At 39.1% G+C, this 26697-nt stretch overlaps 2 protein-coding genes across 3 annotated transcripts; both read left to right on the forward strand.

Moving 5' to 3' along the window:
* The first annotated feature begins 971 nt into the window (after window positions 1-971).
* On the forward strand, window positions 972-10132 carry LOC131775425 (melanopsin-B-like). Of its 2 annotated transcripts, none has more exons than XM_059091532.2 (3): window positions 972-1101; window positions 6359-7096; window positions 8357-10132. In XM_059091532.2, the coding sequence occupies exons 2-3, from the start codon at window positions 6438-6440 to the stop codon at window positions 8781-8783; spliced, it is 1086 nt and encodes a 361-aa protein (XP_058947515.1). In that variant the 5' UTR covers window positions 972-1101; window positions 6359-6437; the 3' UTR covers window positions 8784-10132. The 2 variants fall into 2 exon arrangements, with proteins under 2 accessions (XP_058947515.1, XP_066020644.1); XM_066164547.1 differs by lacking the exon at window positions 972-1101 and adding an exon at window positions 1180-1263.
* Window positions 10133-10476: 344 nt separating this feature from the next.
* Window positions 10477-24821, forward strand: LOC131775437 (L-fucose kinase). The gene is made up of 29 exons (XM_066163553.1): window positions 10477-10603; window positions 11447-11598; window positions 12050-12100; window positions 12466-12606; window positions 13110-13182; window positions 13355-13455; window positions 13567-13647; window positions 14075-14194; window positions 14524-14725; window positions 15340-15482; window positions 15919-16023; window positions 16586-16645; window positions 17042-17170; window positions 17601-17699; window positions 17981-18225; window positions 18721-18935; window positions 19084-19232; window positions 19459-19520; window positions 19552-19675; window positions 19848-19911; window positions 20330-20427; window positions 21007-21041; window positions 21290-21390; window positions 21834-22285; window positions 22660-22759; window positions 23141-23206; window positions 23689-23745; window positions 24271-24371; window positions 24542-24821. Exons 1-29 carry the CDS (start codon window positions 10519-10521, stop codon window positions 24653-24655), a joined length of 3525 nt encoding a protein of 1174 aa, XP_066019650.1. The 5' UTR covers window positions 10477-10518; the 3' UTR covers window positions 24656-24821.
* Window positions 24822-26697: the final 1876 nt, after the last annotated feature.

Raw genomic sequence — 26697 nt, forward strand, 5'->3', positions numbered from 1 at the left:
GGCGGCACGTGCCTAAACTTGGCTAACACTCATGATACTTTACGCAGCCTTTTTACCTGTTTTTTGAACATCCTGTTAACGAGTTTCGCGATGAAAATGCTTTGGTTTCTCCGATAACCCTAAGATTTTCACCATTATTTTGAATTTTATAATTTTCCGCACACCACTATTGATACAGTAATGAACGTGACTAAAGCCTGTGAGAGTTTAGACAGTTTAACCCTTGAACTCCTAAGAGTGGCTGGGATCTAATTTCACCTTATAGCATCGCACTTGAAACAAACATAAGGGTTATCACAAGAAGGCAAATAAAGAAGCTTGTTATTGTTAAACAAATCCTCCTGGGCAGCATCCTAGGAAATGTGTGTAGAGCAGTTTGGAGAAAATGTATACATGTATCAATGTTGGGTGTTAAAGGGTTAAAAGTGGTCATAGGTCTTACGTCAAACGACGAAATTTTTTTTTTTTGCTTCCTCTCGTTCCTTTGATTTTCAAATCAGTCAGTGAGAAAAAAAGAATGCAATGCAGATTTTTTTACAATTAATCTACACAGCACTCTCACGTGAGAGGATAGGGCAAAATAACACTGTTTAAGTTCAAGAGCTTTCCATGCTATGATCTCAAGATTTGGTAATGGGTTCAACTAGTTGTTCTAATGAAAAAGCGGAACTTTCTTTACGAAGACTTGCAGGGGTTTTTAAGCATAGTCTCTCTATTTGAACCCACTCATCTAAAAGTGATGATCCGAATAATCTCTCTCGCAGTACAGGTGTGTAGGAAATTACGAAAATCTTCCTCAGAGCTTTCACAGCGTGAGGCGTAACCTGTCGTCCACTAACCAGCCAGTCACACGATCTACCTAACGGAAAGTGTTAACTTCTTCAAATGAAATCAATTGTTGTCAGAAAAATTTCACGTGAAATCTTTCCTAATCAGGTGATAGTCATGAATATTAATTAACTCACCAGAAAAACGCACTTGCCATAGATTTGCTTGCTTCGGGAAATTCTCAACAGGAGTTGCATTTGAAACACTACCGAGTTAATTTTAAACAGGGCGAGAGCTTCTGGTTAAAGGTACAAGGTCACGCTCTTCTCTAACGTACGTATCATTTCATTTGTACGTTCTACATATCTGTTTATGTGAAATTCAGGTACTGCACCTCAAACGAGCTATTGACGAAAATGGCGAAGAGCTTGACGGGGCAGGGGGGGGATGTAGAGATTACGAGGATGCTTTACCCAGTAAGGCACCGTTTTCAAGGTAAATAGGGTTAGCTTTATAAGATGGGAATTTCAAGAGTGAAGGCATACCTTAAATCCTGTTAAATTTTTTTTTTAAAGTAAGACTCTCCCCTTCCCCTCTTTCCGCTAAAGACTGAACTAATGGAGGGGAAATGATATCAAAAATTCTCGAACAACTGGATTGCTTCAGAGAGAATTTTCTATAAGCCACCTTGTTTACCTCTTTTGTTCCACAAATTGGCGATTTTATATCTATGAAGTCTTCAGGGGAAAAAATAGTATGGTTAAAATCAAGTTCTCTTGACAAGCCCCTAACTCGATTAGTTGACGCCAGTTAATTCGATTTGTGATTTTAATTATTTATTGCCATTTAAGAGCATATTTTCCCAAATTTTTATGCAAGAAGGACGTGTTCGAAAAATTCATGAGTAAACTTTCTGGAATTCTAAATATGTGTTTTTTTTGGCGTCTCTTCACATAAAGGTAGTCATATGTGTATAAAGCCTTTACACTCTAACATCAGTATGCATATTCTCCATACTGTTCTATATACTTTTCCTAATGTGCTGACGAGGAGAATTTGTTTAGCAGTCAAGAGCTACTTAAGTTGGTGATCATTTCCTTTATTCTCAGGACTTTAATCCGTGATTCAGTGGTGATATTGTACGGAGAATTTAGTTATTAGTCACTCTTAGAGGTCAAAGGATAAAGGTTGACAGTGACGGATGATCATCTTCGTTTTTTCTTTTCCTACACTTGTAAAATTACGCAGCTGATATTCAATTGGAAATTAGTTTTCGTATGGAAATGTCTTACGTGTTATTTTCTTGTCGCCGATAAACTAATACGGCAGAAACTCTATTCGCGCGAAGGGGGGCTTTAAACTCTTCGCGCGCGTCAAAGTGTTAAAAAGGTAACTTTGCTGACTCGTCTTCAAGACTAGTGGGCGCTCTCGTATTTTCCGGAGTATGATCGCATGGCTATCACGCGAGAGATAGCGAACGGTACCATATCGATAGTGTGAAGTTGAGTTGACAGAAATGACGAACAAGATGGAGACCGGGTGTAGAATTATCCAAAACAGGGCGAGTTGCTTTTACGATTGCATGAACACAAGAAGGAATCTCTCGTAAGAATCAATCCTGGAAAGGAAAAACCCAAAACACACAATTCAAACTTTTGAGTTTCTGGAATTGCTAACATAACATGCACCTTTTATATTTCTTCGTTGTTTGAGCACGTAGCATTAACTTTCCGTACTACTTTCCTTTCTTAAACACCCTGTTACCAATTCTCATGAAAAGCGAATCTCTTAAACAACATCGTTCCCCGTGTATAGTTTCATGATTTTCAAAACGATTTGTAAACCACCTATGGAGGGAATTTTTTTTATTTCTGTTTGTTTTCATATACAGCACGAAATTTTACAAACCCAAGCGTTAAAGTGGACGTTTAAGTGTTCAGACTGCAAGGTTCTGTTTTCCGCTGCGACACGTTTACTGTTTGATCGACGAAATGCTATCGCCAAGTTTCTATGGCTTGGAACAGCAAATACCTAAAAGGCTCCTTATGCTTTTCTCCGCTTCTTTTACAATGTAACAGTAACTGATCACTTCGTCGACATGTCAACTCGCCGTCATCATAAGCAAACTCATCAATGTTGCAGTCAACGCGCCGAAACCACTAATTAACTTGCCGAGTCGACTATAAAAGGTGTTGATTGTCGACAAGTTGATATGTCAGCGAAGTGACTAAATACCCTTTTTTTAGAAACAAAAAGATAAATAAGTCCATCTTTATTGTCACCCATATATGGAGTAAATACATAATCTCAAGGAAAATAATAATAAAAAAGGGGAATATATATACCTATAGATATATGCACGGCAAGTTTCTAATAACATCGTTAAAAAAGGGAGGGGGGCTGGGACGGAACTAAATCAGACTGTCTCCTGCAGTGTTAAGAAAGAAAGGAACAAAATGCATTTTTTTGTTGCAACAGGCTGCATCTGTGGTTGAAGCATTTAATGGTATGTGAAATGATACAAAATATATGGTGGAGCTTGACTACAATCCAAGCGTCGCGATCTGTACGTCTTGTGTATTATACAGCAGCTGTTGCTTTTCAAGGAACTTGTCAGCTTCTCATTTTAAATGAGCTGCATTTTTCACGCTTTGCCATATGCATTCAGCCGGCCGATTGAACGATTGATCGATCTACAGCACGAGAAAAAGGAGCCAATTAAAATCCTTGTTAGAATGGTTCCCATAATCTGATTGGTTGAACTAGACTAAACCTATCAAAAATGTCAAACCATCAAAGTTTAAAAACCATCAAAGCTCAAACCATCGCAGAAGTTCTGCAACAGTCTCTTCTCACGTTATAATAACGTAAATTACGGCGCTTGGCACGTTTACAAACCTTTATTTGGTACTTCTGTTGCTATTTGCCGGCCCGCTTGTTCCGAAATTTCACTTTCAATTGACGAAAAAAAGCCAGAGAGAAGTCCCGGGAAAGGTCGGACATAATACAATTTGGCAAATGGCGTGACGGCTTTAGCTCATCTCTATGCTTTGTACTCTGATAGAGCACGCTCTTTCAACCAACAACAGCGCGCGTTATATCCGAACTTTATTATAAAATGTAATAAAACATTTTGCAAGGAAACGATTTTCGTGTATCGGAAAAACAAATTTCTTTAAGACCTTTTCTCTGTCCACTACCATAATAGAAATTAGACGGAATTTTATGTCGTCAGGAGGGTGACACTATTTACACACCGCTTGCTGACAAAAATACACCGTCACCGAACGAAGTAGACTTGCAAAGTTCTTCTTTGCATACTTCATTAAGTAATAAACTAACTGTTACATGTTCAAGGCCCAGATATCGCCGGGCTTCATTAACACGTTTATAATTTCCCGTCGCTCATTTGCTTGCAGACTCGCTCTTTTACCTTAAAATGGTATCAGAAGCAGTGAATTAAATGACACGCAAAGGTAAAAGCTACCGTCTCCATCGAGAAACAGTCATCCACACGAGAGAAGTGTTCACTCGTCTTGTTTACGTGCTTCTTTGATATTCAAAATTACTAAAACAAGATATGACCTAAAACTGCCTTGAATGATGTCTCAAATGACCTAAAGTGACCTAAAATAACCTTGACAGATGTATTGACCTAAAATGGTCGAAAGCAATCCACATTGATGACTAAAATGACGTAAAATGACATTTAAATTTTATCAGAACAATTTAAAATAGTAATTGCCAGCTATATACAACAGAACGGCAGAACTGAATGCGCGAGCTAAAAACCTTATCTGCAAGCGTACGTACCTGGAACTAGAAGTGTTCAGGAAACCATACCACGAGCAAGGGAAGCGCACGAATAAAAGATAACTTTGTGTCTTCCCTTATGAAATAGCTGCACCAATCAAAAACTCGTTGTTTAAGCGAAACTTGGGACTTCGCACCAATCAAATCCGCGTTGCTGAGGAAAAAGTAGGCACTTCGCGCAAAGCCAAACCGCGTGGTAATTATCGGGAAAGGAATCTCCAGTTGTTCAAGGCACCTTCTGCGTTTCAGTATTATTTAGGTAAGCACTCAGTTATGTAATTCGCCATAGATCACTGAAAGCTATTTTATCTCGGTTTTATTTAAAATGCCAGTTTAGATCACTTAGAACAATTTAGATCATTGTGCTACTACCAACTACTATTTTGGATCTTTTGAGTAAGGCTTGAACGTCATTTTTGGTAATTTTAGACATCAGTCGAGGTTATTTTCATTTTTGGCCATCTTAGACATCAGTCAAGATTATTTTAGGTTATTCCTTTTGTTTAGGTCCTCACAGGCCATTTAAGTTCTTTTTTTTAGGTAATTCCTTGTTTTAATAACTACGCTTTGTTATTTTGATACGCGTGGGGTTTTCTAATAAAGCTAAAAAGAATGTGATGGTTAGCAATATGTTGGACGTGTTCGGATGTGTTTAGAAGCGTACGAGCATGCTCATCTCTGTGTGTACAAGTGTCGTGTTTTTCGTTAACCTTTCCAACACTCGTTAGAATGCAAGAGGGCTGGAACTAGCATATAAATCATTAAGTCCAAAGACGATGGTATAGAAAATAATGGATATTCCGGTAAGTGAACGCAAATCATTGTTTCATGAGATGTTTTAGTTTCTTTCGCAATGAGTACGAACCACAAAGCACTAAGATTAAAATCCTTCCGACCGCGCTTTTTAATTATTTATTATGTTTATCAAGCAAACGAATGCAAGACAGAGGCAAACATAGGAATTCTTGTCCGTGACTCGCCCTATGTGTTTGCCTCCGCTTCGCATTCGTTCGCTGGATAAACTTAATAAATAATAAAAAAGTGCGATCGGAAGGATTTGAATCTAAGTGCTTTGTGGTTCGTAATTTGTATTATGAACTAAAATATCCAATCGAAAAATGCTTTGCGTTCACGCACCGGAATATCCGTTATTTCTTATACCATCGTCTTTGGACTTAATGTTTCATTTGATGGTTCCAGTGCTCTTGCATCCTAACCAATGTATCCTACGTGGGACTTCAATCATCGTCGCTTCCTCTATCGTGTCTCTAGTTTCATTCACCATCAAATTAATTTTGTGCCAACAAGAGAACCTCAACTGATGTTCCCTTGATGTTGATTATCGTAAGAACGTTATTGTACTTTTTCCGAAAGTAAACAAATACAGGGGCGTGGTTGACCAAGATCCTTTAAGCTCTTCGGATATAATTTAAATCTTGCCGCCGTACTTTTAAACCTTTCTTCTCTACTGGAAACAAAGAGCTTCGTTTCCATAAACAATGAAAAACTACTACCAAAGATGAGCAATATTTTCTATGCAAAGTTCAAACTCAGTGCTTAAGCCTTTTCGCACAATGAATTAGGGAGATACGAAACTCTTAGTTTTACACTCATAGATAGGTAATTACAACCCAACATGCCTACAAAACAAAGATTGCTGTCATATCATAAAGTGTGCGAGATCGCTACAAAACGGCAAGTGAACTAAAGATATTTTTTAATGATTTTATCTTTCTTTATATCTATTTAAATGAAAATGTTTTAAACTCCTTTACAGAACTGATAAACGTAACAGAAAGTTGCAAGTCTAACAACTGATCACGATTCAAACGCGTAAAGCTTTGACAAGGAAAGTCATGAGTCCGTCAACTGGAGTTCTGAGCACGACTCCGACAACAATTAACAGCAATCAAGAATTCTATCTGAGTGCAAACATCCTCATTCCATATGGTATCGTCATGACCCTAATCTTGGTATTCGGTTCGGTTGGCAATGTTCTGACAATCCTGGTCTTACGTTGCCCTGAACACAAAAAGAAAAACATCACTCCACTCATGATAAACTTAGCGATTGTTGACATCATCATAATTGTCTTTGGCTATCCTGTGGTCGTCGCAAGTAACTATACGTCCTCTGGCCTTAACGTTCGTGAAAGTCGGATAAGCTGCATATGGTCGGGATTTATCAATGGCTCTACTGGCATCGCTTCAATCGCCAATCTGACCATGATGAGTTTGGTTATGTTTCACGGTGTCAGTTCAGTCACCAAGACAACAAAAATCTCCACCATCAAAATGGCTGCCATTATCACATTCACGTGGGTTTATGGAGTAGTGGCCATGATCCCGCCGTTAGTGGGCTGGAACGAATTCGTCCCAGGCGCCTCCGGTATCAGCTGCTGTCCCAATTGGGTGCCGGAAACGAAGGCTGGAGTGGCGTACAATATGTTGCTGGTTTTTATTGGCTTCGTGCTGCCACTGTGTGTGATCATTTTTTGTTACTACAGAATCTACAGGTGAGCTTGCTGATGCCGCTTTCTGCTGCCAATTGAAAAGAACTCTAGAGTTTAAATGACAATTTTCCCAATCGAATAGATCTCATTTACAATATTCCGTAGATTGCAAAATCGATTAGGACTCCGATGACTATGGTATTACGAGAGAAAGCAGTTTTATTTGATTTAGGATACTTGGAGGAGGAACGGGTTGTAATCTATCTAACGCCATCCAATATTTTAATCAATATTTGTATTAACGTGGCCTTAAAATCGGAAGAAAAGGTTTTTGCCTCTTTTAAGGTCGGCGATGGATATTTTACTAAGAAAACTAACTTTCGAGCTAGTTCTTGTTTTCGCCAGGTTATATTTTTTTGCATTCCACTCCTTCTCGAACATGGCTTTCAATATAATCCATGTCAATATAATCCAGGTGTCGAAAACGATGAAGTATTTTACTCCCAAAATCTAATCCATCATTTTTGCTTCTAACTGCTTTGCATTTCCACGTAAACTGACAAATTCTTTTTTCGTGGACGGCCTGCTAAATAATAAATTTTATCACATAATCTGCGGTGTTATACAAGGATTTCCGGCCCTGAGAAAAGCCGTAACAACACACGTGAAAAAATATCGTATTTTTTCGCGTGTGTTGATTTAGCCAATTAGCTGCTTACACGTCACTCGCCTTTGACGCCACTCGGTCAGGTTGATGAATGAACGGCGAAGCCTTCGCGATTCTCAGTACAAGTTGTTTGTCGGAGCTTTCTCGAATAATGACGGCGAAAACACTAAAAAATCCGTATCGCTGACAGACAATGAGGTTCAAACTTTCCTAGAAGGGGAATAAAACCAATATACTAAAAGAAAAATCGAAAGTTGCGTATTCAGTGGCTTTGGTGTTAGCATTTCTCTCGGCTGAGAATGAAAATCGACAACTGAAAGATTTGATCGAAGATTTGCTCACTCACTCGTGAGCTATCGAGTTAAACACTCGAAGAGAAATTCCATATCTACGCGCGCCCATATATAATTCTCTATAGTTTTTTTCTACAGTTCCCACAATGAGAAAAATGCTGAGAGTCACACTGAGGCCTATTCTTAGGACCCCACTGGAAGGAAAACGCCTCAGCGAGTGGGGTTCCTTCGTTATACATTATTATTGTTATTATCATTTTTTTTTTATTTATTACTATTATGTTTATGATCATTATTTGAGTTATCAGTGTTATTGGAATACTATTCATAATCACAGACTTACAGCTTTCTCTTCCATCCTAGCTTCATTCGCATTCAACAACCCACCTCAGGAAATGCCTCAGTAGAAGCCAGTCGAAGAAAGTCTCAGATCAAAATGATGCGCATGATTGCGATGTCAATTGCCGCCTTCGTGTTAAGCTGGTCGCCATATTGCCTGGTCAGCATCATCGCCACCATCCGGGGTACGAATACGTTAACACCTTCAGAGGCAGAAGTCCCGGATTTACTCGCCAAAGCCTCTGTAATCTACAACCCCATAGTGTACACGGTGATGAATGACAGATTTCGAGCAACTCTCCTACGCATCATCCCCTGCAACAGCTTTTTCTCAAGGGAGGTCAAGCCAACGTCGGATTCCGTTTCCAGGTCAGCCGGGTCCATTATCGACAATGCCAATTCTTTTTCTGAAAAAAGAAGATCGCAGAAATACCAGAGCGAAGTTTTTTAGGAGTCTGCATTGTTCTTCAGTGTGGCTAACAGACGTCAAGAACTTAGAAGTACGCCCTAATGATAAATTAAATAGTGATAAAATAATCATTTCAGAAAGTTTTGAGTGCAGAAGGTACGGTGACGGTGAATATATTACTGATATCTAATAATTCGACATAAAAAAAGGGAGGCGCAGTTCGCTCTGAGGCAACTGCAAGCCTGCGCCATTTACAAAGTAGAATTTCAATGTCACTAGAGCAAAAAAACAAACGTACACAACGAATAAACGATAAAACTGCTAGGTAAGGCGTGCAACCAGAGCAAATCTCGAATTATTGTTATTCATTCATATGACTGACGGAAAATTGGGATAACATTGCATGCTAAACATCGGACGCATTCTAAGCATAAGGCAACAATATTAGAAACGAAATAAATTCATGCATAAGGCAGCAAAATTAGAAACGAAATAGATTCATGACGAGCTACCGAAGGTGCTCCTTTTCCTTGAATTGAATAATTGACGCACTTGAAAATATTTTATTTTCACGAAGTCTAAGTCATATATCAGTAAAGTAACGTGTTTGTGTGGACATTTTTTTTGTGAGTAAAATTGTAAACAACATGTCAGGATAGTTCTTTCGAAAGATATGTGAGTGCGGTTACGAAACTGTAAAGGTGGACATAAAATATCCTGTTAACTCCTAATATTTTGTCGTGGTTTTTTCGAACCTCAGCAATCGCGTCCTCAATAAGAGTATTTTTCTATCGTCAAGAAAAGACCTACTAAAAAGCTGCTGCAATGCTAGTTATATTATAAACAGAGCATAATACCAAGGCACAGGTAAATATGGAGTTTCTCTTCAGTCGAGTGTTCAATTCGATATCTCATGAGTGGATACAGCGAACGAGTGAGATGTCGAGTTTAGCACGAGAAAAGAAATTCTATATCTAAAAGCAACCAAGTATTATTATGTTAATTGTGTAAACACCATAGGCCCTTTCTGACCAGAAAAGTCGACTTTGACTTCAGTTCATTTGGCGTTGTGGCGAGCGGTTGACACGTTACTATTGGGTAGCTGCAGCTATAATTTCACTGAGAGTTGTTGGCTCATACCCTTCGCTAGACTTTTTCCGCACTGACATAATAAATCTGCTAGGCTACAATTCCGGCTCCGATTGCCGATTTTCCTTTTCAGACGCGAGCCGCAAGCTACAAGTCATTTTCGATATCTTTTTTTTTCGTGTCTTAGTCTTCTTTCGCTTCAAGAAAATTTTGAGTCACCGCACGTCTGTAAAGCCCTTTCTTCCCTTTCTAAATTATTACAATATACCACGGAACTCCAGCTTTAAAAGCAACTTCCAAGGGAAATTATCTTTTCATAAATAAACGGAAAAACTTCATTAGGTGAACTTTTGCAGTTGGAATCTTTGTTTGAACCACCATCAATAACGAATTTCCACACAGGACTACTTTCAAACGGGCAATCAAACCGTACAGAATCTAAACAAAAACCTTTGACATCGTCAAGGGAAACTGTGGTGGATTACAGAATTATCTTTACATTATGTAAGAAAACCTTCAAACATCTTTAATTTTCTTCATCAAAAGGACTAGCTGTTTTTCTTTGTTATGAAAATGAGTGACTTTACATCTATTATTTAAAGCACTCAATGAAACTAGTTCTCTACTCCAGAGAACATCACTTCTTAACCACTTTAAGAAAATATTAGTTTCCATTGTCGATTAAACCATGGATGAAACCGCGGTAAAAACCTCCTGGACTGCGATAGTTTTGACCTGTCAAAACAAAACGAGTGCAAGGACTCTCCAGACAGGTAAAACATTGTTAAGAGCTTACAGTCTGTTTTAATTGTAGTTCCAAAAAAAAACGAATGTAAGATTAATATGGTCGCGTAACAGGTCCTTACTGAGCGAGCGAGGATAAGTCCGAGAGGTCTTGTTCAAGATAAATAAATTACCAATCAGCATGAACATTACACGGAATTTCTTTTTTGCGGATTGGCGATTCTTCTTGTCTTGCGAGAACAAATTTTAGTGGGTAAAGGTCACTGAACTTTCTAAAGGAAAGTGATTTTTGCGATTCTTGTTTGAGCAGCCATACATGAAAAACATTGACAAGGAGAAGATTCTTTTTTGCTTATTAATTGCGTTTAGTGTACTCTGTTTAGACAAGAACCCATTTCGGTGTCGTTTCAAAAATGTAACTTGGCACAACTGCATTGCTCAAGGGAGTTGAGCGTGTCTAAGCAACCGCGGACTATCATGTCTTTCCAAAAATGTATGTATACTTACGTACGATGCTTAAGAAAAGAACATTTTTTGTCCTCATTTTAACGTGTATGCTAGCCATTCGACAAATATTAAGGTTCAAATGTCATGAAATCTTCAAGCAATGTATTGCACTTTCTGTCGGTATACTGGCATAATGACGCTCTTGGGGTGTTAGGAGAACAGGAGCAAATTTTTTAAATCACAAGCCAGAGCCGAGTGATTTACAAACGATTCTCGTGCTTTCCCAACATCCCAAGTGTGTTACTATACCGGCGATCATATAGAAATTTCTGTCTATTACCATTATTAAATAAACTTCAAATTTCTTCGGGCTAACCGGTACAAAAAGTAAGTGTTCATAACTGTTGAAACATTTTCTCCGACAGAACTTGAACTTCGTCAAAGTAAGGGATTGATTAGCAAAGATACACTGGTGTTGGCTCTTGAGGACCCCAGAGGGGGTGTTGGAAGTGGTGGGGCTACGCTGAATGCTTTGTTAGTTGTCACTGAGCATCTTAGCGCTAAAGCTGGTTTTCAGGTTTGGGTCAAATAATGTCTTCTTTTCCTTCTAATGAGTAATCTACTGTAAAGGGTTTGGTGGCAAACAAACAAAGTGGTCATTCAAGACTTATGCACAACTTGCTGGCGTCTTGTGCAACAATATTCGATGGGCACACAATCATTTTAAATGTCTTAATTCAGAAGTGGCGAGGTGACCGCTCAATAACCGAAGTAAACTAAATAGATGAGTGCCGGACAAAACATGAAAAGTAGAGGGACTTAATTACTATTTCGAGTTTTTCTACAAATTTGAGGGCATTAGAAACGTCACCGCTGGTAAGGGCTCTGTCAATATACCTCTTAAAAATAAATCGATTTTTTGGCGTTGTGTTTGGCAAAAAGCGAAATAAATCACGGTACGGACTAATGTTCCTCAGGTTCTTATTTGTGTTGATAAACGCATTTGATAACTACTTGTACTCTTTCAGGTCGCTAATGAAAGTGTTCTAGAGAACGCAAACATTCTTCTAATGCACATGGTAAGTGATGTTTACATCTAACAGGGTGCGTTTTACAAAGAGCATGATCAGGGGAACGATTACATTCTCCAATAAGAACTCAGAAGCGACCTGGGAACATTCATTCATTTGGTAACGATATTTCATGTTAAAGCTTCTTATTTCTCTACACTGTGACTAAGGGAGTATTTATTAGGCGTTGTAAGTGGCTACGCAACTAGCGATTTGAAGAGGAGCAGATCATCTTTCTTTAGCAAGCGCTGCTTTGAGTTGGCTCTTGCGAACTTACTTCGCAGAAGAGTTCTTAAGACGAGAGAGAAATGGCCCGTGATCCACCATTTTTTCCTCACTGCAGTTGCTTATGTGGATTTTTTCCTTTCTAACAGAAAGGTGGGGATTTTCCATTTAGTCCTTGTGGAAGATTCTTTAACACTCTACCTGCTAAACATTCGGAAGAATCAAAAGAGAATCTGTACGATGCTCTGGTGACAAACTTCGACTACATGCTCCATGTTATCTCAGAGACGGTGAGACAGTGTGTGTGGTAAAGTATTTCTATGATGCGTTTACATCCAAAGGAGAAGTCTGCTTCGGGAACCGTGCAGTATTTATCTTCGTTGTCAAAAAGTATTTTCAAAAATCTACTACTTACTGAGTTTTTAGATTCCAAAGTGCAATCTAAAGGTCTCCATATTGTCTCCCAACGTGACAAAATTTCAGTTATGGACGCCGCCAATTTTGCAAAGAACTCGGTAAATCTAGCCGCTCACGCAAATCAATCAACACGCGGTTCATGAACAGCTACTGCTTTCTAAATAGTCCCCTCCCCCCCCTTTAAAAAAAACAGTTTTTGAATAAATAATATTGTTTAAGGAGCATACGTGGCAGGCCTTTTGATAAAGATAAATATAAAGACCTATTATGGCTAAAGAGAATAATCTAATGGAATACTTTTCAGCGGCTTGGAAACTTGGGTTTGTAAAATGGGACTACTTCTGTTAACTTTATATTAAGTTTCTTCTTTAAATAGCTATCGGCAAACGCCCCTGCGGGAGTGTGGATTTGTAGTGCAGATATGCTTCCGTCCGTGGATCCTCAAAAAAGTAAGTAGAAAAAATTAAATAAAACAAACAAATGCAAGAAAATTGAACGTGAGCATTTCTTGGAAAACTTGATAATTGCAGGTACATCAAAGTTATTTAAACATTGAACATATGTGTAGCTTTGTGCAACTTTACACGCATTTCCGTCTAATTCGCTGTCGTTCCTCCTAAGGAATTGATTGGAACAAGCTTTCAGATGAAATTATCGTGATTCTCTCTCAAGAAAATGTGCAATATGCAAAGGATCACGGGGTTGTGAAACTGGGAGAGGAGGTATGGCTGACAAATCTTTTGAAGGGTAATTTATCTACTGGAAAGCTTTTCATGGTATCAGTTATTTGAACCAAAATTAAAAAGCATGTTTTTCCCTTTGTTCTTTTCCAGGGCAAAGTAAAAGATATAATATTTCGAGAAACTGAAGACGAAATAAGAAAATGCGCCCTTAGCAACGGCCAAGTACCAGTGGTAAGTTGGGGGTCATTCCACGTAAGTTGAAAAGAATTTAGATCGATAAGTATGTATACTTTACCAAAGAATATAAAATTTCTTAAACGTAGCTCTTCTGTAATCAATTAGGGGTAGATCCCGAATATTCCAATTTTTTTGGAAGAAAAAGTTTTCGTTGAGAGCGTGTAATCCGCGCTACAAACTTAGACGGTACTTAATTTGACAGAAGCTCATTTCTTGGAATTCATTTGCAGATTATATGGCAGGCTTTCGGCCAATCGTAAGGGAGAGAAATTTCATCAAATGACATCTTGTTTTAATTCAGGCGTTTTTTGGCAATGAAAGGAAGGGAATAAGTGACTGGCTAAATGATAGAGGGTATTTGATATAAGGTAAATTATCTTTAACGGTTCAGTTAATGACTCCTTGGCTGTCTTATCAACAGGTTGTTGGTACAGTGTACATGAATGCCAAAGTGGCATCAAAGATGCTAAATCTTCATGTCTTTCATCCTCTGGACGCGTGCACTTATTATGGTTTGGACAACGGAGCGGAGCCAATCCAGGTAAAGTCGCTAGTGCCCATATAAAAATTTATGAAACACGCTGCCCAACATTCTTTAAGGCTTTTATCGTGAGGTAGGTTGTGGTTAGTCATCAAGGTAAATAACACTTCAAAAGAAAAATATAATCGTTTGTCTCCGGATGTGGTTACTTCAGATGTGGATCTGCTAGTCTTCCTCGGGCCCAGGCATAGGTTTGAATAGCTCAGTTGAAGAAATTGGGAAGGAACTCGCTGGCAAGATCAGTCCCTGTTCACATTTAGTATACCGGATAAATTCGAAAAAAAGAATAAGTTTGCTTTGGAGACCATTACTTTTCTTGCATCTGATAGTTATCGATGATCTTTGACATCCTTCTCTGCCTGGCTGAAGATGTAACGGAGTCAGATTTTGTTTGTGGTGAAAGAAGTGGTTCGTACGGACGCCGCAATACTCGGTATGAGACAAGCAGGGGTTATCAGAGCCAGCTGATGTTGATGAGAAGCGCGAGAGCACAGCTCTGGAAAAGTCTCCGAGGATTACAACTTAAAGGAGGTTTGGCGATATATTTTTAATATTCAACTTAAAACGTTGCCGCGGTCTGGCATTCCTTTAACACACTTTCTAGTCAGAGACGTTGAGGCCTTAGAGTTGGTGCACTTTAATAAGGAGTTTTAGATCCACGTTTGGATTGTTCACCGCAAACGTCAAACCGCGGTCAGCACTTTGTGGTTAGAAGTTAGAAGTTTTAATCTTTTAGATCGACATCGGATATCACCTGAAAAAAATTGACATGTGCGCCGCCATCTTGAACTACACAAAGTGTGGAGGTCTTTTACTTCAAGCACAAAATGTGGCTGAAAGAATGGTTTTCTAGCGTCCCAAACGGAATGGTTGCAAAGAAAAGACTTCACTTCACTTACAATTATAGGAAATACGTGATAACTTTCAAACAGGAAGACAAAGAGGGTCAAGGAAGTTTAACCGACCTGAAACTGCCTTGCTCGAAGTTCAAACGTGGACGGCAAACGTGACCACTGGAGTCTGGCCACGTGACTCCTAGACGTTTGCGGTCACACGTATTCAGAGACAAACGTGGATCTAAAACTCCCTAATATGCTGGAAATAGCCTGTGTACAAATTACTGAGAAAAATTTTGTTCTGAACAGTTCTCATTGAAAACGGAACCCTTGATTACATGAAGGCCTCTGGGGAATGTTACAGGAGACAAATGCTTAGCAGCACTAACCTGCTTAACTTCAGTGGAAAGTCATTTGACTGCAATAGACTCACGCATGTAACCCCATGTATGGTAAGTGTGAAAGTTTTTTTAAATAAAAATCATTTCAGAATGGTGTCACACAGCCGCAACCAAGTTCCCTTCCAGAGATATTTATGTCACATTATTCAAACACAAAGAGAAAAGACATCGGTACTCCTTTTTACCTCATGGCATGACGTTAGTCATATTATGTGGTTAAGCTATTCACTCATTTACTTAGTAACTCACTCTCTCCATTCTGAACCGTTAAGAAATTCAATAACTTGCACATGGATTAGTAATGGTAATAGGATTGAATGGAGTTCAATTTGGTCTGTAATCATGCTAGTGTTAGCAAATCGGACGACCGCGTAGAGGGGAGTCTTATTTATTAGTTATTTTCTATTATTATACATGTTATCCCCTGCCTCCCATACGACGTCTGGTTCTGTCCTTAAAGCCATTCTGTTGTCCTCTATGTGTACAGAGTGACAGTTCTAGTGACTACGGTTCTTCTGTTGTAATCAATTCCATCATTGACGATAGCATCATAATAGGGAAGGATTCAGTTGTGTCGCACTGTCACTTGAAGGTCAGTTTGTAAATACTCAAATCCCGGAAAAGATCGACATTTAACTTCCCTTTTCGATTCTTCTTTAAGTAAATTAGTATTGTTAACAGAAAAACCCCGCTGAAGAGAGTGTTAATTTAACACTAAATTCTCATTACCAAATTGCAAAGGATTGCTTAGCATGTGGAAGGTAGAATTAGGAATTGAGACCTCAAGATGGAAGCTACTCCATCAAGCTTCTAAGGAATTTTGAAAGCAGCCAAGACTCGACAGTTAATAATTAATAATAATAATAATGATAATAATTAATAATAATAACTTATAGTTAGTTCAACAGAAGTTGATTGCACAGGCGTGACCCTATAATTAATTTGTTACGGTTTTTAATTACGGTCGAGCTCTGGGTGATGATTTGGGAGGAAATGTATGGTCTGTGAAAAGACTGATTTGACTGAAATAGTCAACACGATGAAAAGGAGTCTAAATGGGCTCATCCTTGTTAGAGGCTATTTCTATCAGGTTTTATTGTTTTAATTTTTTCCTTCTATACTTTTATCTAAGCGGAGATGTTTTTTTATTTCAGGGTGGTATGCAGTTTGGATGTGGGTCTATCTTGATTGGTCTTACCTCGAAAGACCTCGAGGTATGTCTGTGGTCATGCTTCCTTACAATCGAAGTACGATGGAATTTACAAACACGTACTCGAGAAACCAACTTGGAGATCGCCACTGCTTCACGAGAGAATCGAAATTGGAAAGGGGCCTTAAGCTCACGGTCGTACACAGTTAGAAGCCAGCAAATACAAATGTCTTGGAGCAATTTGCATCTTCATTTTCTTCACAATTTCAACTCATTATCCAGAAAGGCGATGAGAACAGGTGAATTTACCTTCAATAGGATGGTAACACCGTTGCAACTTCCCTTTTTACAAGGAATAATTATATTGCAGCAAAAGGGAGAAGAGAGTAGAAGGGAAAACTGCAAATCAAATGTCAAACCTGGGGACTTGAAGGGTTTAATAATTTTCTTATCTTCATAGGACTTTTCTTTATTTGGACTCAGTTTTCCAAGCGATATGTGTATCATACGCTGTCACATATCTCTCCCTGGTCTTGATGTAAAGCAACAGACGGTTTTGGTTGCATTTGGAGTTCATGATGATTTACAGGTTAGATTTCTGCAATGCCCAGTTGCTTAAGAGCTTTTAACGCTATACAGCAATAAATCACTGTCCAGCAAATAAGGACTGACAAAATGCTATCGGATGGAAAAATACCCAGCGAGTAGCGTTATCCACCCTTCGAGGATCTTGGACCTATACTTGTGTTTCTGAATGCGGAGATGTTCAATGAGCCTTGAAAAGAATTGGATAGAGATGGCGATTTTCTCTTCTTGTGACTAATGCCATTTTGACAAAGTTTGCTTTGATAACTGAGAAAACAATTGCAGCAACAATAACAAATTTCAGAGAACAAACTCTCGGTCCAATCTTCAATATCAGTTTTTATACAAGTTAAAGAATCGCATGAGTAATAGCAATAACGATTGACAAAAGAGCATAGATATAACTTACACTCGGCTTAAACTGATCTCCGCAGGTGCCATATATGTCCCCTAACAGTACTTTCTGTAACACGCCTTGGAAGAACTTTTTTGACAGAGCCGGAATAAGTTCTGAGGAAGTTTGGCTCGGAGTGGTAAGTCAGCATACGCACAGTTGGAACATGCTATGTAAGCCTGGTACTGTTCCATGCAGTAACAATCAGTGACGTGTTTCAGTCCCGCAGGGTCTTGGCACTAGATTAGTTGATTGATTATCCACCAATGTTTCCTTTTTGTATTGTCTTGTTCAATCTTTTATTTTGTCTTTTGAGAATAGCAACGTAACTTAAAATAAATAAATAAGAATTAAGTTGTAATCAGCATATGATGTAAGACCGGCTTTTGTGATGCGAATATGTCCACTTGTTTGTTTCAGCCAGAACAAGAGAGATGTCTTTGGAACGCGAAACTCTTCCCTGTTGTTTATTTCAACCTCCACGACGAGAAAAGAGATGTAGCGCCCACTGTCTTGGAACTTGTTATACAAATTCTGTTTTCCAGCTTTTCAACCGAAAAAAGTAGAACAGATCCAAATCAGAACCAGGTCAAGAGGTCAGATACACATGGTCTTCCATCCGTTCTTGGAGATCGTATTTATGGATTTGAAGAAGTAATTTTGAGGTGCGTTTGAAACGAAGATAACAGGGGGGGAAGGGTGAGTCCCATGCGGTCAAAGCTATCAAAGGTCTCCAGCTGTATGACTTGGGAGTAGGTTCTCTTGGCTCAACGGTACGAGTTGCAGTTATCGGGTTATTTCAAAGAAGTCGGAGGACAAACCCTGGCCATAGGCTCTGACCCTATACCGAGGCCTTCAAAAATTGCTCTCTCTTCGTAATTATTTAAGACCTTTGCTGTGTAACACTTCTCATTCTCAGGCTTATCACATCTACACGGAAGGCGGATCGAGTAAGCCTCTTCCCTCCCCCTCCCTTAAAAATAACTGGATTCAAAGATTGGAAATAAGATTCTTGGTAAAACTTTTCCATGAACCCCTTGGTAAAAGCGATACCCGTCTCGCAAAATTTTCGGTTCCTCGTAATTAGGCCTCTAACCAAGTCTTTTATTTACAATCCCATGATGCTTTTGGCTAAAGTAGCTTATGATGTTTTTTTCTAGGTGGCGCTCCTCAGTTCGGCTATCACTGAAGGAAATCATGTCCTTGATTGATTCGTCATCAGAGTTTGCATGGAGAAAAAAACTATGGTTTGAAATTGGAACAGCGCAAGTGAATAACACATTAAAAAACTGCACGAATGATTGCCTGCTGCCTTTTTTGAAGGGCTGTGTAAAAGAAGGTTTCGCGAAAGATACTTTGGACATTTTAGATCAAGGTAATCACGTGCTTAAAAGAACCAAGCTTAGCTAAAATTATTTGATGTAAAGGGAATCATAGAGAACGCTGTTTAGTTGAGCGTCTGAAAACAAATTAGTGCGGAGTCAAAACAAACAACCTTTTCATTATTTTTTTCCATTCCCCAGTTGCATCTACCGCCACCTCCCCAGGCGTGGTTGCACGGACCCTGGCCTGTATTGCTGACGTGTTGGGAGTGATGGCAGGAGAGAGGGCTGGGCTGAGAAGTGGACCAGCCCGCAATGAATCCTGGGTGAATGCGTTTGATCTTCTCGATGTAAGTGTAAAATTGGTAGCTATCATCAACAAAGCAAGGGACTCTGGATAAAGCCTTTTTATATGTGTGAATCCTTTTGATTACTGATTATTTATGTCTGCTTAAAAAACTTTTCCCCCCAATTGTGTGCATTTGAAAGCATCTCGTGAAATAAGCTTTCTTAGGCAATAGTATAAAATGAGTATAATTACACACCTATTTCTCTCTCTTCTTTTTTCATTCATAGAAAGGTGATATACCTGCGGGTGTGAAAGCTCTCGCAGAGGAGCGCTCGCGTTGGCTCGACAGGCGAGTATAAAAATCATTTCAATTGCAGGAGAAAAAAAAAACACTTACATGTTTGTTGGTTATTCAGCAGACCTGATTTACTGATCCGAGCGGCTCGACATTATGAAGGAGCGGAACAGATTTTGAGAAGAAGGGCCGTATTCACAGCTAAACAGGTGCGCTTATTCCTTGTTAGTACCTGTCATTTACTTTCAACATTGAAATTATGGACCTTCCTCATTATGACTCACTTAAAAACGAAACTAACTAAACCTATGTAGCTAATCATAATATACATTTTAATATGAAGGTATTTCTGGTACTTACTGATAATCTGATCTTTTGCAGTTTTTTGTCACTGAGAAATGCAAATCCCTTCCCATTGGTCATTGGGTGATAGCTGAGGCACCTGGTAAATAATTTTTCCAATGAACACATTAGCTTCCGAACAGGCCCTCTGCCCGTATCTCCACGGGAAGATTATTGGAGACCAGTCGGGAAGAGGTTTACTGGAAGTCTAGCTCTGATATTACCTCATTATCAGTGTTAGACAAGGCAATAATGAGGGCCTGTTCGCAAGCTGTGAACGCATTGTTCATTGATAATGTGTTACAATTCATTAAAATACTTCAGATCTTCCACGGACAAGCGTTTGCAAGTTCCTTCATTTCAGTAACAGTTACCCGGTAGGATCTGGGTACGAGATGAGTTGCCACATTAGTGTCACTTACCGGTAGTTACCCCTATGTTATGTTATGTTATTTTGCGTGACGTCATACCCATGGTACAAATTAAACGTCTACATTACTTGCCATTTATATCAAATTTAGCCCGGGCTGATTTATCTGGCTGTTGGACTGACACTCCACCCATAACGTATGAACATGGAGGAGCTGTACTAACTGTCGCCATTAACCTAAACGGAAAGGTAAGATTTGACACTCTCAAGAAATAACTCATCAGCAAAGCGCTTAGAAAAATTCCCCTAGCAATAGAAGACTACTTGAAACTGTCACGTCAATGTGGCATCCATCATGACCAAGTCAAATTGGATTTTGTAAATATCAATCAGTCAACAGCAAATTTGAGAGAAAGTTGCGAAGAAGAATTCTTTGGAGACATTTCAAAGTTTTAAAGTTCAAAATGATACCTTACAGACCTATTTTGGCTTGATTAGTTCTCAGCGACACATTATGCATGTATGGGCTAACGAGACATTGGGGCGACCTTGGCCTTTAGTTCCAATTTGGTTCACTTCGCGGTCAAGCGGCATTTTAAGTTCTCGTTCAAATGTACAAATTACACCTGTGTTGACCTTATTTGGGTTTCAATTTGATTTTTTACTTCGCACCTCTGATTTACAACCATAACATTATATTTCATTGTCTATAACTATTTCTAAGGATGATACATCGTTCATGTCTTCTGTAGTTCTAAAAGCGATTGTACATGAATAACGTAATCACTTTTGTACTTAAAAAATTGTTTGTTATGATCTCTATTGTAGAAAGTAACCGGAGCCAGAGTTAGGAAAATTCAGGAGTAAGCTTTGATTTTGTAGTAAGCCTATATATTCGTGAAACTCCTATATTAGCGTATAAGTCTCAGACGAATCATTCCCCGACAAATCTTGTTTTGTGGAGCATATTCGTTGTACGTTCAAAGCGATACAAAAGTACAAATACCGTCTAATATCCGCTCTGCCTTACGAACGCAAAAAAAAGCTGCCTCTTATTTGTTATTCATTATGGTGAATTTATTGATATGTGTAAATCTTCATCATTCCACAGGTGTGAAATAGTTCTCGTGATTCACTCAGGAGAGCATAGCGTCAAAGTTGTCTGCAGGGAATTATCAGACTTAGCAAATTTCACCCAACCACATGCACCAGGTCAATATCGTAAAATAATCAATCTAAATTGAAATAAACTGGTACACGTACCATGTGCTCGATAGATTTGCTATGAATGGCATTCTGCTATCAGGCGCTGCTCTTTTGAAAGCCTGCAAGTAACTGGTTTATTATTTGCTCTGTGATTCAGTTACTGCATAATTTCGCGCATAAATGTTGGTTGGTGTATTTTTTCGTTGAGCTATTAGTACTTCCTAAAATTGACGCATACTGATTTTAGCGCATTCTTTGTGCACTGTACCACCACATACTCCTTCCGTTTTTATTTTCAAAAAAACATTTATTTGCAATGGGAAAAATCAAACGCAAGAGAAAAAGATAGTCTAAACCTAACTGCAGGTTGTATTTCAAAGGAATAAATATAAAAAGACCTCCCAAAATTTTACGTTTTCTTTAGTTAAAATGGGCAATTTCTCTTTTAGGTGCCCTTCTAAAGGCATGCATTAGCTTTCTGGACATTGTGACTCTTCCTTCAAGCGAAAAATTATCCGAACAGTTATTCAGAAAATACAAAGCTGGCTTTGAGCTTCACACCTGGTCAACCGCTCCTCAAGGGAGTGGGCTGGGCACAAGTAGCATTTTGGCGGGAGTTATCCTGGCGGCGCTTTTACGCTCGACTGGCTGTACAGCCAGCATAGATTCACTAATTCACGCCGTGATGATCGTAGAACAGATGCTAACTACGGGCGGTGGCTGGCAAGATAACGTTGGAGGACTGATGCCTGGTTTCAACATCGCTCGGTCCCAGGCCACCTTGCCTTTGAAAGTAGAAGTAGAGAAATTAAATCTTCCGCAAGCCACCATCGATGCATTAGCAAAACGTTTGCTTTGCATCTATTCAGGAAAGCCTCGTCTTGCCAAGAATTTATTACAGGTACATTGGTAGGAACGAGGTTATTTTTTGATTAAGAGTCGATGTTAATCTTCGATGGAATTGATTTTGTTTCAATTCTAGCCTTCATAGCTGACAGTTTTATTCACGCGCCTCAAAACGATGAGCGTCGGAGGCGCAAAATTTAGCGACGAAGCTGTGAAAGGTCTGTGACGAAAGAGCTCCGCTGTTCCCTTCATTTTCATGGAGGGTGCTTAAAACTGCGAGCTACGCAAATTATTTTATTTCTCTTCGTGATTGGTCTTAACAGAAACGCCACCCTTTTAACCAGATCCAAAAATCAAATCAATAACTACCTCATTGCTCGTCTTTCCCTACGAGACAAATAGTAAGCACGCTTGGATTTTGTCTTTCAGGATGTTGTCAGGAATTGGTACGCAAGATTTCCAAAGATTACTGTAAACGCAGATGATTTGGTAAAAAATGCAGAAGAGGCTGCTAAAGCTTTAAGGGGAGGTAGGATAAGGCGTTTAACGTGTCTCTGATTCCTCACCGTAAAAAACCCTTTTAACGCACCTAGTAAAGCTGTAAATCTGATAAGTTAGCAGATTAACCCTTATTCCAAAATGAAACAGAGTGAATTAGACCGGTTTGACTAATCAGTTTGGTAGAAAATACGTGGTGCTTTTCAAGGATTAGTGGCTTATCTGTTCATAAGCTGCGGCAAAGTATCTTCGAAATCCTTTGTGCAAATAAATGTCTGTTTTTGCCCCGGTTTTTCGTCTGATTCTTATTTTCCCTTTTTTTTTTTGCTGTTGCTATTTTTAATTTGATAAATTTTCAGTCGAAAAAAAATCCTTGTGATGCGATGTTTTATCATGAGACATTTTTCCCCAGGAAATATTGAAAAGCTCGGCGAGTGTATGAACTGCTATAGGAAACAGAAGTGTATCATGGCATCTGGTGAGTGAATGTATAAAAGCAGCACCTATTTTTGTGCTCATCTGGAGTCAAAAATGCAGCGTCAGTCACAAATGGGTTTTTGCTTCTCAACTCAACGCTGACGAGTTAGTAAACTAAGTATTAAAAGAGGGTCTCAATGGGGTGATGGCTTTTACGACTAACGGTTAAAATTTGTCAATTTTTACGTCTAACGGCTAAATATTTTGGCCGTTTTACGGCTAACGGTTAACCCCATTAGGACCCTCTTAAAAACCACTCATTCTATGATTCGTCTCTAATTTTACAGGTTCATTATTTAATATACCCTACTGCTGGTAAAAGTCCTAAAAAAGACTAGCATTTGGCGTGATGGCAAAGAAAACTTTAGAGAGAGTCGCAAATTTATCTAGGGATGATATATGGTATATACCTTATGCTTATTAATCTTCAGATGAACCAGTTTAAAATACTCAACTAACTTTGCGCTTCGTGATCTCAAACAGGAACCGAACCTAAAGGCATAAGCGAAATGATGAAAGCTCTAGAACCTTTAGTATTAGGTCAGTGAATGACTATAATTAACAATACATACGTTGAGAATCTATCGTGAACTTTGGAATTGTGATTAGACTAAGGGAATTTTTATGCCACTGAACAGTTGCTATAAATGCCAGAATATCATGCACTACAAACATGAGTATGCCTCTTAGTAACCTTGTCTTCTCGGTCCGAAGTATAAGTTACGGAAGAAAAGCAAGGACCCGTGACTAATGGTGCTGAATAAGAAGACAAGATAAGAGACAAAAGACATATCTACTGTGGGGCACACAAATCTGGGAAGGATTCTTTTAATGAAAAAGTTAATTAAATGACTTACGAGGGTAGCAAGCTGAAAGCGTCACTTTAAAATCACTTTCATTTACTTTCGAAAGAGAATAATGGCGACAATTGATATATTTTGGCAACGAAAGTAGGATACGGCTTGAAACAGATACCAACCAGGTACTCTTAGTAGCTAAGAGATGTAATACCGGGAGATGGGGATTGATCTTAAGTCATCACCTCTGTAAATGTCTTCATTATAGGACAAACTTTGACGGGTGCAGGAGGAGGAGGCTTTCTCGTGCTGCTTACTAAAGAGCCCAACATGGCGGATAAAGTGAGGGCAGTGATAGAAAGAAACAAGGTAACGTTTTTGAATATTTAAAGATTCGTACACCAGAAACCTCTTCCTCTACTCCAACTCTATGAAGCATCTCACATGACGTCACAGAGGCCATAATGGTGCACCAAAACAGCAAAATCGCGGCTACCTTAAAATGCTCTAGTTTGTTCAACACTGGATTTTTTTTTCAGCCTTCAGACGAGCTGGCGTTTTTTGAAGCAAGTATAGACTTAGACGGGCTCACTGTGAGAGTAGAGGAAGACTGGGACGGGCTTCCTGTAGAGTCTGCGTGTCAATTGCAATGAATCATGATACCAGAAGCAACTGAGCTTAGGGATTGCTCAGACAAGCCGGAAGCCAGTTACCTGAATGATAGTTAGTTGCAGACGATCTACGAACAGTCAAGAAGACTACCCATGGTCTCATAAAGCACAATGGAGGATAGAAAGAATTTTCGTTGGACACTTATTACATAGCTAGGAAATGTATATTAGTCTATGAACATATTCTACCATTTTGAAATTTTAATGCTAGATGTGGAATTGATATATTAATTATAGATAGTCACATAAAAATCTATAAAGTTTGAATTTGAAGCAAAATTTCATGATCTTTGCAAATCTGAGCGCAGTTTCAAAACTTGAAATTAACCTGTAATGGAATTAAAGCAACTAAGTAAATGTAATCTTTTGAAGCAACTAAATAAAAATTGTTTTGTATGCTATATTTACTTCTTTTTTTCCCTTTGCATCTAATAGTGTCTAAAAAAACAATTGTTAGTGATACAACAACAATGTGGTGCTTAAATTCCTCAGCAGCATATCATTCAGAAACGTCCTGAAAAGCCCTTTCACTTTACGGACGGTTTCAAAAGGGTAAAGAGGGTCTCAATGGGGTAAAGAGGGTCTCGATGGGGTAAAGAGGGTCTCGATGGGGTAAAGAGGGTCTCAATGGGGTAAAGAGGGTCTCAATGGGGTGAAGAGGGTCTCGATGGGGTAAAGAAGGTCTCAATGAGGTAAAGAGGGTCTCAATGGGGTAAAGAGGGTCTCGATGGGGTAAAGAGGGTCTCAATGGGGTAAAGAGGGTCTCAATGGGGTAAAGAGGGTCTCGATGGGGTAAAGAGGGTCTCGATGGGGTAAAGAGGGTCTCAATGGGGTAAAGAGGGTCTCAATGGGGTGAAGAGGGTCTCGATGGGGTAAAGAGGGTCTCAATGGGGTAAAAAGGGTCTCGATGGGGAAAAGAGAGTCTCAATGGGGTAAAGAGGGTCTCAATGGGGTAAAGAGGGTCTCAATGGGGTAAAGAGGGTCTCAGTGGGGTAAAGAGGGTCTCGATGGGGTAAAGAGAGTCTCAATGGGGTAAAGAGGGTCTCAATGGGGTAAAGAGGGTCTTAATGGGGTAAAAAGGGTCTCGATGGTGTGAAGAGGGTCTCAATGGGGTAAAGAGGGTCTCAATGGGGTAAAAAGGGTCTCGATGGTGTGAAGAGGGTCTCAATGGGGTAAAGAGGGTCTCAATGGGGTAAAGAGGGTCTCAATGGGGTAAAAAGGGTCTCGATGGTGTGAAGAGGGTCTCAATGGGGTAAACGGCTGACGGTTATTTTTCTCCCATTGGTTTCAAAGGAAAAATTTTACATTTAACAGGTAATGGTTAAAAATCGTCATCTTTCTCGCCTAGCGGCTAGCGGTTAACCCCATTAAGACCCTCGGTTAACCGAATTAAAAAATTAGCTGTAAAAGGCCTGAAAATTGACAAATAATAACTGTGAGTCGTAAAAAAGTTAACAACAAAAATTTTCCTTTCAGTAGCAACGAAAACAACTTAACCGCTAGCCGTAAACTGGCCGATATTTTAACCGTAAGCCGTAAGAACCATCATTCCTAAACCCTGTGTGCTGTCACCTTAGATCTTTAGAATATCCTTAATGCACATCCTTTACGACATTCGTCCAACTGATCAGCTGTCTTGAGGCTCTGTCGTGATCTTCCACCGGCGTTTTGCATGCTTTTCCCTTTTCTTCCGTTCCCCTTTTTCAATTCAGGGATTTGCCATGTCGATCAAAAGCACCCTTTTACGCTATTATCTAAAACCCTCATGTCTATTCTGCTCACCGAAACCTATATACCGAAGATACTAAATATTTATGAATACCCCTGTAACTATTATCGTCATCGCTATCATGATTTTTGTTATCAGTTTTTATTGTCATCGTCGTCATCATCTTACTCATTACCTTATCATTAAAATTATTACTGATCTTGTAATTAGTATTGTTATCGATATGATTAATCATCATTTTTCTCTTGAAAAAGAGGTATCACATACACCTCACATGTATATAGTTAGTTAGTCC

This window comes from Pocillopora verrucosa, chromosome 3 (assembly GCF_036669915.1).
Source record: "Pocillopora verrucosa isolate sample1 chromosome 3, ASM3666991v2, whole genome shotgun sequence".
Lineage (NCBI taxonomy): Eukaryota > Metazoa > Cnidaria > Anthozoa > Scleractinia > Pocilloporidae > Pocillopora > Pocillopora verrucosa.